The following is a 16,226-nucleotide window of genomic DNA, read 5'->3' as shown; positions in this document are numbered from 1 at the left end:
GTGTTGACCTTTGGCCAAGAGCACCTGCTGCTGCTGCTGCTGCTGCTGCTGCTGGTGTTATCATTGGCTCAGAATCAGCAAGGTTACCTGGGCAGCAGGAGGCCTGAATTTGGAGAAAAAAACCCTAAAATTCTATCTGGCTGACACTAATCTGTAGGCAGATTATCTGTAGGCAGGCAGCCCCTCCTGCTCAAGATGGTAACAGTGTGAAAGCCATCTCTCCAGAACAATACCCAGGTCTCCTTTGTAGTATGTCCCTTGGTGTCCAGACTTCTCAGGGAGCTCAGAGTGTCCCAGAGTACCCAAGGAAAAAAAAACCAGGACGTGCCTTTTCTGGGTCACCTATTCACTGGGCTCTGGAGGAGGGTTCTGGCATTGCTTTGGAAATCCAGTCCTTTAAGGAGGAGCAGTCCTTACCCCTGGCTCAGGCTGGGATGCAGCAAGGAATTATTTATTGTATGGTTGTGATGGCTGGTGCCTCCCGTGTGTTGGCCCTGTGAAGGTGAGAAACATACGAACTCTTGCTGATCTGCAACCCTAAGAAATAGGTGTGATTAGTCCTGGGCCCAATGATTAGCCATTGCCCAGTGGTACTCAGCTAGTAACTGATAGAGTAGAATTTGAAATTAAGTCCAGATCCTTCTTCCTCATCACAGCACTCACATGTCCTCAGGTAGCCAGGGACACTCTGGTCTGAGTGAGACCCTGTACCAGATGTAGATGCAGCAGACCTGGCCCTTGCACTGAGGATTTGCTCTGAGCTCTGGGCAACCAGTGTGTTTGGCCTTAATCATTAGTCCCCTTTACCTGGTTCAGGGACTCTCTTTGGAGTTGTTCAAAGGTGACATTTATTGATGGGACTTAGAGCTCTGGGAGCAGATGTCCTGTCCAAGGCGGTTGCCCTGGGTTTTATTTATGAGGCTATGGAAGTTGGCAGCCCTTTCCAAAGGGTGAAGATGGGTGCTGGTCAGAGTGTAGCCTACAGGTAGCGAGGTTTATGTGTACTTTTTACAAGCAGAATGACCCTGAAAGGGAGTCACAACTTGAGCCCTTTTCAGCTGACACCACAGGGAAGTGTTGGGCCATCAGGTTTGGGAGTCTGACAGACCTGAGTTCAAATCCTGACTCCACTGATTACCAGCTGTGGACTATTCAAATCCTGGAACTTTTTTTTTTTTTTTTTTTAAATCCTGGGACATTTTTGAGCCAGTTTCCTCATCTGTAAGAGGGGGATGGAAATTGTACCTACTTTACAGGGGAATCTTGAGGAGAAAAAAATATACCCATTCCTGCAAAGCTCCTTAGCCAGAGCTGGGAATGTGGCATATGTTCCCTTAAGAGCTGGCATGGATGAGGTTGCCCAGGATAGGACAGAGTAAGAAGAGCAGAGGGCCTGGGGCAGAGTCCTGTAGTACCCCAATATTTCAGGGTAGGCCAAGAAGACAAGCGCATACAGCAGACCAGAGAAGAGGAGCAGCAGAGCAGCAGAGCGAAGCCAGGAGGATGCAGGGTCATGGAACCTTAGAGGAGAGCCTGTCTAGGAGGGATGAGCAGTTGTGCGCAGAGCAGTCACATGGGCCAGGAAGGTGAGGACTATAAAATGACCTTGAATTTGACAACAGTGGGCCACTAGTGGCCACAATGAGAGCTGCCTAGGTGAAGGAATAGGGGCAGAGCCAGAGTGCACTGGGCTCAGAGGTGGGTGGGAGGTGAGGAAGTGGAGACACTGAACTTTTTGGTGAGAAGGAGAGAAAAGCTTCATGGGAGAACCAAAGTATCTCCCATTTGACATTTATAAATTAGAAGTAGAATGCTCTAGTCTACCTAATTTTCACTGTTTTGAAATCAATCTGAGTCCAAAATGATCAGAAAAGCTAGAAAGGCTCTAATTTCTCTAAGAGCTGGAAGGAATCATAGAAATCCCCCCAGCGCTGGCCCTCCTCCCACCTCTCACTGGAACCCCATTTTCATGGAGGGCGGGGTGGACAATTAATTACTATCTACCATGCTCTGTAAAGATATGCACCAGGGGAAAGATCAGCCTGGTTTGTTAACCTCAATTCCATTTGTAGTCAGCAAAGGTGACACTTCAAAGCATGGTGGAACCTGGGGTGGGAGGCCTTCTCCCAAATTCACATTCAAATCCTGTTTCATGGATACCAAGGTCCTCATTTTAGAATCACAGCAGGGAGAAAAAGGCCCAGAGGCAGGAGAACTGGTATGGAGGACCCATCTCTGCTCATTCACTGTGCAAACTGGGGCTAGCCTCTCCTCCTCAGAGCTCTGTTTCTCCTTATGTGGGATAAAGGGTTGGATAACAGTGACTCTAAGTGTCCTGCCATCTCGAGCATTTCAGGATTTCTATTCTACAATGCATTTGACAGTCCTTCGAGTCCAATTTCCAGATGGTAAAACTAAGGTCCAATCAGTCCCTCCCTTCTCCCTTCAAATGCATCTTACTCCCCAGAGTAAGATTCTTGGCTTGAAATATGGCTTCCACATCTCTCCTGGTTCCCAGTTACCTAAGGATAATGATTCAAATAATCAGGCTGGCATTTAAAACACTCCATGATCTTGTTTTGCCCAGCCTCATTGCCCACTGCCAGGCCTGTCTTCTCACCATCTTTGATTTTGTTTCTATCCTTGCTGCCAAGCCTTTGTCTGCTGGACCCCACTCCTAATACCTTTTCCCTGACTCTCATCTTCCTCAGGGTCCAGCTAAACTGTACTTACACGTATTTAGATCTACCTTATGAGACAAGAGAATGTATCTTACTTATTCTATAGTTACTCCTTCCCCCTATGCTGAGCATGCAATAAAATTCTCAGAGAACCTAAGGTCCTCTCTACCGTGCTGCCCTTGGCATTTGTACTTAAGTGGGGCTGTGTTTTAGCCATTGGAATTTTCCTAGTTTGTCCAACGCCCAGCCACAGGCCTGGTATGAGGGACCCTCAGGCACGGAATGCCACAACTGGGATGAACTTAGTGAGCAGCCAGTCCATCCACCCCACCCCACCCCCCTTTGCCACAGAAGGATGTTCAGTCTGGGTTTGAACTCAGATCTGCCCCACCGCTTACAGGATGTGTAACCTGGAGTCACTAATCTGACTCTGAAAAATGGGGAGACCAACTGTGCCCACCTGTGAGGTGGGTTGTGAGGATTAAATGTTTATGTCTATACAGGCTTAGCAGTGGGCTGGCTCCTAGTAGGTATGTGCTGAATGTTACTAATCACAGCCAGACTACTCTGTCCCTCCTCTCATGGAAGGCACAGTATACCCAAAGTCACTTCTCAAGGTGGGAGCGCAGCTCTGAAGCCCGCTGTATGTGAATGTGTATTTGGGGGTGGCGGGAGAGGTGCTGTCCCCAAAGTACGGATCTGATCCGGCCCTGGCCAGTGCAGACCCAAGCGCAAGGTGTGTCCCAAGGCCTGGTCCACCAGCCTGGGGGCTCGAGGAGGGCGGTCTCGGCCCGCCCCTCGGGGCACACGGCCTCCTGGCTTTTCCGGACAGTAGGGTTATTTGCTTTTTGGGAACTTCTCAAGCCAGATCTCCAACCTGGCCTCAGAGGCACGCTTCAAGGAGGAGCTGTGACACTGAGCTACCTACGCAACCGCATCACCGCGCCCCCTCCTAGGGATCCGCAGTCCCCACCCCATTCTCCCTTCTCCCACCTCCACCTATGCGGCGGTAAAATGCAGCACTCACAGGGCGCCTGCGCAGCTCTCGGGCGGGGCCGTGGCGGCGGCAGCTATTTATAGTAGGTGACGTCACCTTGAAATAGACCGTTAGGGCCGGCCCGCCCTTCCCCCCCTCCCACTCCCGCAGCTCTCCGCCGCCAGGCCTGGTTGCTCCCACTGCGCAGGCGTCCTCCGTCCTCCCATCCCCCCCGCCCCGCGCGGCCGCCTCTCCTCCCTTGGCGGCGTCGGTGGCGCGAGCCACAGCGTGCGGGGCGAGCCAGCGAGAGGGCGCGAGCGGCTGCGCTGCCTGCAGCCTGCAGCCTCCGGCCGGCCGGCGAGCCAGTGCGCGTGCGCGGCGGCGGCCTCCGCGGCGACCAGGGAGCGGACGCACGGGCGGGCGAGCGGGCGAGTGGTGCGGGAGTGAGGCGAGGCCAAGCCACGAGCGACATGGGGGACCGAGAGCAGCTGCTGCAGCGGGCGCGGCTGGCCGAGCAGGCGGAGCGCTACGACGACATGGCCTCCGCCATGAAGGCGGTGAGCGCGCCGGGAGGCCGGGCGGCCGGCTGGGGGGCCCGGCGTAGGGGAGGGATGGGCGGCCGGGCGGCGTCTCCCTCCGGGCCCGGGGCGACCCTTCGACCTCGCTGGGCGCGGCCGCCCGCCGGCAGCCCGCGCTTCCCGCGCCCGCCCCGCCACTTCCTGCGGCCGGGCCCGGGTGGGGTCTCCGGGGAGGAATGGAGCCCCACGGGGACGGGTGGGTGACAATACCCTCCTGCGGGCGGGGGATAGTGCCCCCTTTCGGGCGGGCAGGGGTCGCGGCATCCCAGCTTGGAGCCTTGGGTTGGGGGAGGGGGTGCCCGAGGAAACGTGAGAGCCGCATTCCTCGTTCTAGACTGTTCTGCTCAACTTAGGGGCACACCTTCCTCTCGCCTTCCTCTATACCCCAACTTGTAATAAAGAATCACCTAGTGAGTGGCGCCCTGTCTCTCCTGGTTTTCTCTGCCACTACCTGAAGTGTGTCTGATTCCGATCTGTTTTGCCCTGCTCGCCGGGATCATTCTCGTTCCATCTTCCCATACCCGGGGTCTGGCTTTGTGTGCGAAGACCCCCCACCCTGCGGTCTAGACGTGGACGCAGGCGGGAGGGCGGGGGGGGGGTGTGGGGCCCGATTACCAGGTTTGACGTGGGGAGCATCTGCCTGGAGATTAAAATGAGACGTGACTTGTTGGCGAGACAGAACTGTATGCCTTTGCCTTCCCGAGATCCTCATAGATCCTTATAGATTGATTCTGCAGCTTGATTTCCGGTGAAAGAGTCGTGCCCAGCCACACCCTAGCAAATACCGTGGATTAGACACCACCTGCATTTCTGAGACTAAGAGTTCCGGTTATCCTCGCACTGTCCCTGCCTCTTAACATTATTTTACGTTTTTTTCTAAATGAACGATACTTCTCTGCGTCAAGGTCACATAGTGGTACAGCTACAGCTGGCGGCCCCCAGCCTGCTATGTTCATCCAGTGTACATCCTCCGGAGACCTGGGAGGATCCGCCTTAGACATAAAGATTCTGCAACTCTAGGATTGGGACTCAGAAATGCACCTTAACCAGTGCTCATGGCAATTTTTAGCGGGCTGAAGCTTGACAATTACTGGCCTGAATTATGGCTCATTTGTCCTTTTGCTGGACTTGTGAGATTTCTTAGAAATCTACTAATGGAGAGACTCCCTAAAATTTCAGAATCATTTGAAAGCCTTTTCAGGCTTTTGATATTAATATCATATGAAATGCATTGTTGAGGTCAATATTTAGAAGTATCCAGCTAAGAAAGACAGTTGAAGAGGTATCTTTCCTGTACTATTCTTGTTACACCTTGCCCTAAGTGTGTTTGAAAAACACCACTACCACTCATTTGTTGATTCATTGGTGATCCCGATTTGAGCACTGGCATGCTGTCACAGGCTAGATAGTCTTAAACCAGGGACAATCTAGGTCTGGGATCTGAAGTCTTTGTAATTTAGGGGGACCTCTTTAAGGACACAAATGTAAAATCTATTAATTTTGCAGGTTTTACAGAAACAACGGAATCCATTTCCTCTGAAGGAATTCTGAGCTTAATTTTCTTTGGGATAAGAAAGTCACTTCTGTCCACACAAGTCACACTTGAGTGAGCCTCTTCTCCCCCCAGTAACAGAGTAGTACTGGGATTGTGCAGGCTGAGGCCTCTCTGGACATTTTAGTGAGGTCCTCGTTCACCTTGTGAGTGGGGCTTGAAGACCTCAGTGTTAGGAGCCCTTTGGGAATAAAGGAGTTGGTCTTGAATAAAGGTGAATTGAGGTTAAGGAAAAATGACTACAAAGAACATTCTGGAGCTCTGGGAAATCTGAGGCAACGTGAAGTGGAAAGTAAGGAAAGGATTGAGAGATGTAACCAGAATGAAATAAACTATTTGGGGAGAGAAAAAGATTGGTTTTCTGCTTTTTGTAAGCAGTCTCGAATAATGCTTTCCTGCAGCTAGCTAGAAACTTGTGTTCACAGTTTTTTTCTGAGACTTTTAAGGTAGCATTTTGCAAACTCATGGACCCTTCCATGTGTTGGGAATCTGTAATAGCTGTATCTTAAATGATTGATGGGTTGGATAAGCCATCCAGCATTTAAAAATCAATCCAAGCTCTCATTATGTCATCTGAGAATTGTGATAAACCATTCCCTCAAGGTAACTCCTTTTAAAAAATCCAAGTTTTTTTTTGTCATCTAAATTAATGGAATATATTCTTTGGAAAGGACTTGGCAGGGGTCAGTGGAAGACCATTTCTTAATGTTTTATCTTTTGGTATTTGTGCGTTAAATACTTAATGTTATTGGGAAAAGACTCAGTCCCATTTTATTAATATTGTAGACCTAAAGTAGAGCTTCTGGAAAAAGAGAATTCTAGTAACCCTCTGGATTTATGTGGGATTTCTTCGGGTGGTGGAAGGGCAGGTAAGTAGACTGCTCGCGGGTAGACCCTGAGTGAGGAGATGTTCTGATGCCACCACTCTTGTAATTTTGAAACCTAACATCACTTTGCTTCAAGTCCTTTGAAATGTAAAACTAGTAATGTTGGTATTAATATCAAGTCAGTTTTCAGTCTTCATTCTAACTTGTTTTCTGTTTTCTTTATAATTTAAATGGTCACCTAATAATGCCTGTCTGTAATCATTGATGTTCCTTGTGCTACCAGCGTCACCTGGAGGATGGTGTCGGTAAGCTTTAAGAAAAATCATGCTTTAAGAAAAGCTTTAAGAAAAATATTGGAAACAGTGGTGTTGCCTCAAATCAAGGCAGTTCCCTGCCTCACCCCATAATGTGAAGAGGCAAGAAATGCTTCTGAAGTAAAGGAGCATCTTCAAGATCTCCTCATCTCATACATACCTAGCAGCTTGCAAAGAATGCAACAGTGGGAAGAAGCATTGTGAAACATTGTAGAACCCAGGTCCTTTCCAGGCGGGGGTTGGAACGACCTTACAGAAATCGTAACCTCTGAAAAATAGGTATTATAAAATCTTAAGAGAAAGTAAAATAAACCTATAAAGGAGGATAAAAAAATGTCAGTGCATTAGACTGAATGATTTAAGGAAAGAGGGTAAATAACCAGATTTCTGGTGAGTACTCATGGATAGACGTGATTCATTCATGTCTCTTATTGCTGTAAGTCATCTATTTTATATTAAAACATAGAAGTAGTAATTGTGAATTTAAAAAACATCAAAATATTTGGGATAGCATGGTGTGTTTTAACATTTTTACATAGTTGATTACAAGGTTGACAAAGGACAGAGAAAGTCTGAAGGACTTGAATATCTATAAAAATCTTAAGTGTAGGAAACAAAGCTGCAGCTTAAAGAAACAGTCTGAGAGGAAGAGGCACTTGGCCCAACCAGGGGCAAAAGGCTCTTATTCCAACAGCTGTGAGATTATGGGAAGTGGAGGAATGAGCAGGTGGTATATAAAAGGAGAGCTCGGCTGAGTGGCTCAGGGTGAGACATAATGCTGTGTTGCAGGTATTAAAACTAAAGATGATTTTGAGGTATACCAAAATTGTGGTTAGTGTGAAATCTTAAAGCCACACATCAGTACTGTAGTTTGGAATATGAAATAAACTAGAGAGTCCTCTTTCCCACTAAGTGCTCATTTGTAATGTAATTATTGCTTTGCCATATTTTGGCTGAGGAAGAAGAGAAGGTTCTGGATTCTTGCAGTAGCCTGAATTAAAAGGATTTCAGATGGTGAACAGTTCACAGAGCTTTGTCTGGAATTTCATATTAGTATTAGAATGCAGTGTCACGCTTCCAGAAATATGGTTTAGGAGGAGGTACCCCAAATTTATTTTCTGTGTTGCAATTCACCAAGTTTATGGAACTTACCATTTTACTAATTAGGCATTCAGTAAATGGTTAGCTGTTACTCCCATGTGTACATTTTCATTTAATTTTCATAACAACTCCAGATGGATTAACTCTGGATAGTTGTTAACTCCATTTTACAAAGGGATTTAAAGAGGTTAATTTTTTCGAGGTCAAGTTGTAAAGCCAAGAATTGAACTCTGGAAAGTAGAACTGTAACTTTAACCACTGTATAATAATGGCCCAGGGATAATATCTCTAGTATACATTCTAGTATACTAGTCATCATTGGTGACTGACTTCTAGGCCCTTTACACAAGTGGGTTTAGTGAACAAATAATTTCATCTATCAGATGTAAGCCATTTTTGCCAAATTTGATTAAAAACAATCTACTGCCTATGGGTCTTAGCTATAGCAGGGGAACATAAAAGGCAAACTCACACATCTGGATCTTGCTTGTTCTGAAGACCAGGAGGGGTTTTTAGTGTAAGAAACAAAGTTTTAATTGAATTTGAATTCCTGCTATGAATTAAGAAGTGCAGGACTCTGTTAAATTATACTTGTGGTATTTTAAGAAATTGTTTCATATCCTTGGTACCAGTTGTTTCTACACATGGCTTTTAGTATATTTTATAAGCCTATAGGCCCTAAAATTTCATTGTCTAGGTTATTGGTAAAATTCCTCTTAGTGTCCTGGTTGAGGCCACCCATCTTCTGCCCCATGGTTTGGGTGCTCTTCCCACTCCTGGCTGCAGCAGCTTTCCCCTGTGGTGGTGGGTGTTGGCACTTCCCTGCGATCGGAACTTGGCACAGCTTCTGAAGCTTTCAGCACTGGTGCCTCCAGGGATAGTAGCATGCAGTAACCATTCAGATGGGTTGTATTTAATCCTTGCCAATCCCTACAAAAATGTTCAGTTATGTCAAGAGCAAGAAAAAGGCAGTCAGTCTCTCCATGATACAGAGGTAGCTATTTTGACTAATTTAAGCTTCAAGTGGATATTAACTACCTGAACTCATCTGCTCTGAGCTTGAAGTTTAGCTTCTCTTTGGCCATCTAGGACTGCAGCCTTGCCCTTGTGAGGACAGGGAGTGGTCTTTCCAGGCCTGGGCAAGTGGTGACAGGTGGGTGCTTTATCAGCTTGGGACCAGCCAGAATCCTCACTTTGAGAACAGTAACTTGGGGAAGAGTCAGCCAAAAAACCTTTCATTCCTCTGGCTCATCTTTTTTTTCTTTTTCTTTTCTTTTTTAAAAATACATACAAGGTTCTGCCAAAGAAGCTTAAAGATTTTATGATGTGGTTATTTTTACTTAATTATACATGAGAGTCGTTTTTTCCTGTTGTAAACTCTTTTATCAAAAGCAAGCTTGTTGGTAGCAAGTGGGTGTGGGTAACTATAAAAGATGGGATAGTAGTGTGTGCATGTAGCTCTGAAGGATGGGAGTGCCCTTCAGGAGAAATAACGTTTACCCTGACTTCGGCAATGTGGCCTGGCAGTCCATGGGGTGGCATTTTTTGTTTGCTCAGTATTACTTTTGAGGTTGGATGTTTCCCAGATTAAGAACTTTAAGTTTTCCCAAATAGTCCCTGTGCTATTTTTGGCAGTGGATCTATTTTTACTCACAAACACATAGTTTATTGCCTGGTGAGTTAGTGGGAGGAGGCCCTTAGGAATTTTTGAGTAAGCGAATGGTGTCATAGGAAGATAAATGAGTTAGTAGCCTGCCGGCTTATTTGTAACTTCTAGTACTGCTGTGTAGTCCCAGAGCGGAGAAAATGGGGTGGAAGTGAGTGCCCTGGGCTGGGGTTGGCACAGCCATGGCAGTATGGTAAGGCCATCAGTCAAATGGCTGGCCTGGAGTCCAATCCTTAAGGGAGATGGAGACATGGGCCTTTATAATAAATGGGAATGGTCCACCAATTTAAGGTTTTCAGAAGGAGTGTAAGTAGGATTAAGTGGAGTGGGAGGTGGACAGAACAGGAAGGCAGAGAGGCTGTGTGCAGAGTTGAGGAGCCCCTTAGATGTGGTGCAGCCACATGAAGACTTAGTGTCTGGAATGGCTACCCTGAAGGCAGCTGATGTGTGGCAGAAATGAGGGTGTGTTGAAACTGACTGGAGTAGAAAGCAGGTTGAGAACCATTGTGCAGGTCTCTTTATCTTGAAAATTCTGTGTCTTTGCTTCATGTTCCCAGTTAGAAGCCATTTGGAAACTTATAATTGTAGAGCTGCACTAAATCATCTGCATAGAATATGCATGCAGATGACCATCTGGCTGTGGTTGGGACTAGTAGCTCTTTTCCTTTCCATTATACTACATTGCCTCCCAGTGTCTGCTTCTCTTAGCATATCACCAGACTTGCCTTAGCTCTCCTGCCTCCAGTAGTCTAGAATTTAAAATATTGGGAACTGGTGCTAACATTAATGAAGGTTATTTGCAGTATGTGTCACCAAACAAGACTGGCTGTAAATCCTGTGTATTTGAATAGGCCATTTGATTGCATTTTGCTCTATCATTTTCCAGTGTGGGGGAAGCTCAGTTTCCTTTAGTTATCCAATCAAGTAGTAAAACGATCTTCCTTCCATAAGTTTCCCTTTCGTAACTGAGTTGTAACCCAGGAGCATAAAAAAATACTATATTTAAACATATCCAGTTATTTCCTAGTTAGGCCCTGGCTGGGGTTCTAAGAACAATGCTTGCTTAGCTGTTAGTCACACTCAGCTGATGCTGATAGTGATTCATTCAGACTGGCAGGAAACCAGATGATTGTTATATAAACACTAATAATCCTAGTAAATGGTTTTGCTTGTGAAGGTGTGATAAATATTGCCCAGTACCTTTTTGGGCAGTTTATTCCTGATGGAGAAGAGCTGCATGAATTCCAGAAACCTGTGGATACACCCAAATTTCTTTTAAACTAATATTATCAACCTTGTGCCTTTCCACACCTCTTATTGTTGCTCAGGAAAAATGGAATCCTAGAATATTAGAGCTGAAGAGGCCCTTGGAAATCGTTTAGGCTGATGCCCCTTGTTTTACTTTTGATTCCCAGGCAAGGTCACACAGCTAGCTCAGGCTAAACTCCAGATGTCTTATGGTGGTTTTGTTTTTTAGTAATGATACTGTCCATTGTACAAACACCGTATGTGATATATAAACATATTTCACATGCACTCAGTTTTAACGATACATTCTGGGGAGTTAACTTGGGTCTTTGTGGCAGTCTTAATAAGCATCTTTATTAGCCACAGGGTGAAGTATATAGTGACTCTTTGGATATTGTTGAATCTTATTTTATTTAAAAATTTTTTTGGATATCGTTTGCATTTTAATGTCAAGTGCCTTAGATTTACTTCAGGATCTAAGGAGCTCAAATTCTGTGCTTACCTCATATTTGTTTCACTGAATATTGCCCTGAAAAAGTGAGTCATTCAAGAAGATTCAGACATTCTGAGATTTTTCAGAGGATTCAAGATGGAATTTTGATTTATAAGGGTTGCTTCCTTAAAAGACTAAATTAACAAATATAAAGTCTCTTTATATTTCTAATGAACTAATGTATGTGTTTAAAGGAACTCACTGGAGGAGAAAACTGGTGGGGTTACAGGTCTTCAAATGGATTCGAAGGGAGTATGGATTTTGGATTAGTAGAGAGAAGATTGCCCTGGACTGAGGCGGATCATTGAGAAAAGTGTGGAGACCACTCATGTCTGTGAGGAGGAATGAGGAGCCTGGTTTGCAGGCAGCCATCCTACTGAAGGGCAGAGGCAGCCTGTAACCAAAGGCCACAGTGAAGAAAAAAGTGGAGTTGGGTTGATTAAGTAGTCAGAGGAGGAGAGACAATCTCGGGCTGGGGGTCTGTAGCAAAAGAGTATGGGTAATGGGGACGGGAATGGGGAAATTAGAAGACAGAGTTGGTATTTTTATCTTGTCCAGGGTATGTTGGTGGGGAGGAGTTGCTGGTAGACAATGAAGAACTTGGCACAAGTTTTCTAATTTTACACATAATGATTATATTTGTGCTTACGTTCTTGAGTTAATGTTTTGGTTCTTTTTTAGAATTTCTGGTTCTCCACTGCTGAGTCTGTTCAATCCGTGTTAAAGCCTGTCTGTTTTAATATGCTGTTAATAACTTTCTCCTTTGCCCCTGGCCTTTCCCCCTTCCCCTCACTTACAGGAGTTCTCTCCTTATGGTTTAAGTAATATTTTTCTTTGCTTAGTGTTTTATGGTTTCCTAAGTGCTTTTCCTTTTTTCTGAAAATTAAAGACTTTTACCAGTAAGTCATATAATTAAGGAATCCCCCTACTTTTTAAAAGAGCCTGATTTAGCAAATTAGCAGCTTTGGGGGACCCAGACCAAAGTTTTCTGATTCCACATCTGTATTAGTTTCCTTGGGATGCCAAACAAAGTACCACAAGCTGGGTAGCTTAAAACAAATTATTTTGTTGCAGTTGGGAAGGTTAGAAGTCCAAGATTAAGGTGTCAGCAGGGCCGTGCTCCTGAAGGCTCTGGGGAAAAATCCTTCCTAGCCTCTCTTTTAACTTTTGGTGTGTCTTGGCAGTCCTTGGCCTTCCTTGGCTTGTAGACACATCACTCCAGTCTCTGCCTCCATCATCATATGGTGTTCTCCATAGGTCTCTCCAAATCTCCCACTCCTTTTAAGGGCACCAGTCATTGGATTTGGGATCCACCCTAATACAGTATGATCTCATCTTGACTTGATTACATCTGTAGAGGTTCTGTTTCCCAATAAGGTCACATTCATAGGTACCAGAGGTTAGGACTTCAACATAACTTAAGGGGACGCAATTCAACAACACAAAAGTCCGGTGCTCTTTCTACTAACTACATAAGCTGGCTTGCTTAGAGTTGGCATCATGGAGAACTACCTAAAGAAAGCTACAGCTTGTGAAGTTTAACATTTCCACTTAAAATAATTGGTGCTTCCATCCTCGATGGCCAGTCAGGGTTTCCTGTCAGGTAAGTCAAAGTAGAGCTTACTGCTGAGTAACTGTGTTTCCTTTTAGCAGAGGCTGGGGCACATTACTGTCACTCATGCATCCATTTGGATTGGGGGAGGTCTGGGTGTACCAGTGGGATTCTCTGTGTAACCACTCAGGGCAAAACTCTGGCCACTTGATCTGTGTTTGATCTCATAGGTGAAGCTCTTACCTATTAATAATGTGTTTGAGGGAGGTGTGATTGGTTCTTTTTAGAATATACAATTGGAAGCAGAATCTGGAATGTACTTCCAGTCTATAATCCTTGAACATTTGGCAAAGGAGTTGTTTGATCTCATTGTTGACAATACTTTTTGCAGAATAGCTGAACCTCAGGACTTTTTCATCCACCACTGTGTACCACCACAGTCTTTCCATGATTACCTTTATCCCTATATCTCTACCAAGACTAAGGCAACATCTTAAATATGAATTTCTCATATCCCTTATCACTGAATATTTTATTTCAAGTATTCTGTTTATATGAGTGTGGCTTGTCCATGATCCTGTTTTTGAGAAAGTGTTGTTGATTAGATTCAAAGGAAGATTTCTAATATTTTTGGATTCAGATCTCAGTGTTTATCTTTTTGGGATTTTTTTTGCAGGTGACAGAGCTCAATGAACCTCTCTCCAATGAAGATCGAAACCTCCTCTCTGTGGCCTACAAGAATGTGGTTGGTGCCAGGCGATCTTCCTGGAGGGTCATCAGCAGCATTGAGCAGAAAACCATGGCTGATGGAAATGAAAAGAAATTAGAGAAAGTTAAAGCTTACCGGGAGAAGATTGAGAAGGAGCTGGAAACAGTGTGCAATGATGTCCTGGCTCTGCTTGACAAGTTCCTCATCAAGAACTGCAATGATTTCCAGTATGAAAGCAAGGTATTTTACCTGAAAATGAAAGGTGATTACTACCGCTACTTGGCAGAGGTAGCTTCCGGAGAGAAGAAAAACAGTGTGGTCGAAGCTTCTGAGGCTGCCTACAAGGAAGCCTTTGAAATCAGCAAAGAGCACATGCAGCCAACGCACCCCATCCGGCTGGGTCTGGCCCTCAACTTCTCTGTGTTCTACTATGAGATCCAGAATGCACCTGAGCAGGCCTGCCTCTTAGCCAAACAAGCCTTTGATGATGCCATAGCTGAGCTGGACACACTAAACGAGGATTCCTATAAGGACTCCACGCTCATCATGCAGTTGCTGCGAGACAACCTCACCCTCTGGACGAGCGACCAGCAGGATGAAGAAGCAGGAGAAGGCAACTGAAGAGTCTTTGGGTCCCTGGCCCTTCCTTCACCCACCACCCCCATCATCACTGATTCTTCCTTGCCACAATCACTAAATATCTAGTGCTAAACCTATCTGTATTGGCAGCACAGCTACTAAGATCTGCTCTCCTGCCCCTTGGGAAGCAGTTTCAGATAAATCTTCATGGGCATTGCTGGATTGATGGTTGCTTTAAGCCCACAGGGGCTCCCTTTCCGAATTGTGCAGACAAGTGGGTTCTGAATGAGGCATTCTGTGCCTATTAATGTATGTGAAATCCAAGCAAAAGTATTGGGGAAGTTTAGAAAGGAGAATTAGCCAACACAGGCTACAGTTGATATTTAAATGATCCATTTAAAACAAGCTGATAGTGTTTTGTTAAGCAGTACATCTTGTGCATGCAAAAAATGAATTCACCCCTCCCACCTCTTTCTTCAGCTAATGGAAAACTGTTAAGGGAAGCTGATTACAGAGACCTCTCTCCTTTCCATCAGCTTCTTAATGAACTGTTTAACGTGAGGTTTCAGTAGCGCCTTGTTTTGCCTCTTTAAATTATGATGTGCACAAACCTTCTTTTTCAATGCAATGCATCTAAAGTTTTGATACCTGTAACTTTTTTTTTTTTTTTTTTTTTGGTTGCGATTGTTTTAAGAATCATGGATTTATTTTTTGTAACTCTTTGGCTATTGTCCTGTGTATCCTGACAGCACCATGTGTCAGCCCATGTCAATCAAGATGGGTGATTATGAAATGCCAGACTTCTAAATTAAATGTTTTGGAATTCAATGGGTAAATAAATGCTGCTTTGGGGATATTCTTGTCTACATATGTGTTTTTCATTTTTCCCCTTCTGAAGGAGCTATTTAATAGGTTACCATTTTGAATTCTGGTTTTAGTCTCTCAACCACTGAAGCATTTTTAAAAACAGGTTTTTTTTTGTTTGTTTTTTTAAGTTTATTTATTTTGAGAGAGGGAGAGACAGAATCCAAAGCAGGCTCTGTGCTATCAGTTCAGGGCTGGAATTCAGATGAAGAGTTGGACCCCACCCAGGTGCCCCTAGCACAGTAAGTTTTCTCGCTCTCTGATTCCATTATAACATTTTGCAGTATATACATAAGACTCATGAATTTTAAATTGTTTTCTGTGAACCTAGTCAGCATAGTCTCTCTGACCCACTCTTCCTGACACCGAGTGGTTGTATGGGAGTTGAACAGACCAAAATGCTGTCTTCCTCAGTGTAGCACCTGACCACTGAAAGGTCAGGTCTGTGTTTAACCTGGGAGGGTGTAGCTTGACCTACCCGACTGGAGTGTTGGTTGATATTTAACCAAAGTAGATATTGAGCTTATACCTGTCCTCAAATTTTCTGAATACCCTTACTGTATTAGATATAATAAAATGTTAATTCAGGGCACAACCTGGATCCCTGAAATAATCTAGTGATTATTACTAAGAAAGCTTTGAGTATTCTTTAAAATAGAGAAAAAAAAAAACAACCCTCTGAGTTTAAAGAAGGAAAAGGCCAGACCCCTTAAGCTATTTCATCTGTCTTCACCCCAAGGCTTCTCTTGAGGCTTAGCATCCTCAGCTACACTCATTCTCTGGTGATGTGGACTTGAGCCCCTCACAGGTTTTACCACCTGCAGCTTGGTGTCCAGGACTCAAAGTGCTTGTTAAGTGGATTGGTTCTGTAACACATAGGTCTTAGGATACCTTAATCCTGACTAAGCTTGACACTAGACTGGTGAGAAATGCCATCACCCAGTCTCTGTCCTTGAACTTCCGTTGTGGAGGCACAGACCTTTTTAGCTTGGAAGTTTAACCTGTTTTCTCTTTCTGAAGTAGAGGTATGACCCTTGTGCTCCTAAAATACTGTTGCAGGTTGACCTAATTGCTAGCTAAAGTGGT

The 16,226-nt window shown here is 44.9% G+C and overlaps 1 protein-coding gene across 1 annotated transcript; it reads left to right on the top strand.

The window, feature by feature from the left end:
- Nucleotides 1-3,914: 3,914 nt before the first annotated feature.
- On the top strand, nucleotides 3,915-15,132 carry YWHAH (tyrosine 3-monooxygenase/tryptophan 5-monooxygenase activation protein eta). Its single transcript, XM_019426799.2, has 2 exons — nucleotides 3,915-4,214; nucleotides 13,665-15,132. Exons 1-2 carry the CDS (start codon nucleotides 4,128-4,130, stop codon nucleotides 14,316-14,318), a joined length of 741 nt encoding a protein of 246 aa, XP_019282344.1. The 5' UTR covers nucleotides 3,915-4,127; the 3' UTR covers nucleotides 14,319-15,132.
- The last annotated feature ends 1,094 nt before the right edge of the window (nucleotides 15,133-16,226 follow it).

The sequence above is a fragment of the Panthera pardus genome, unplaced genomic scaffold, assembly GCF_024362965.1.
Source record: "Panthera pardus isolate Hobbes unplaced genomic scaffold, ASM2436296v1 HiC_scaffold_15, whole genome shotgun sequence".
Classification (NCBI taxonomy): domain Eukaryota; kingdom Metazoa; phylum Chordata; class Mammalia; order Carnivora; family Felidae; genus Panthera; species Panthera pardus.
Note: the sequence above shows the minus strand (reverse complement) of the source record. Positions and strands in the feature narration are given on the sequence as shown.

Coding starts and splice junctions, on each gene's coding strand:
- YWHAH (XM_019426799.2), top strand. CDS start 4,128: ATGGGGGACCGAGAGCAGCTGCTGCAGCGGGCGCGGCTGGCCGAGCAG. Junction 4,215..13,664: donor TGGCCTCCGCCATGAAGGCG/GTGAGCGCGCCG, acceptor TTTTTTTTGCAG/GTGACAGAGCTCAATGAACC.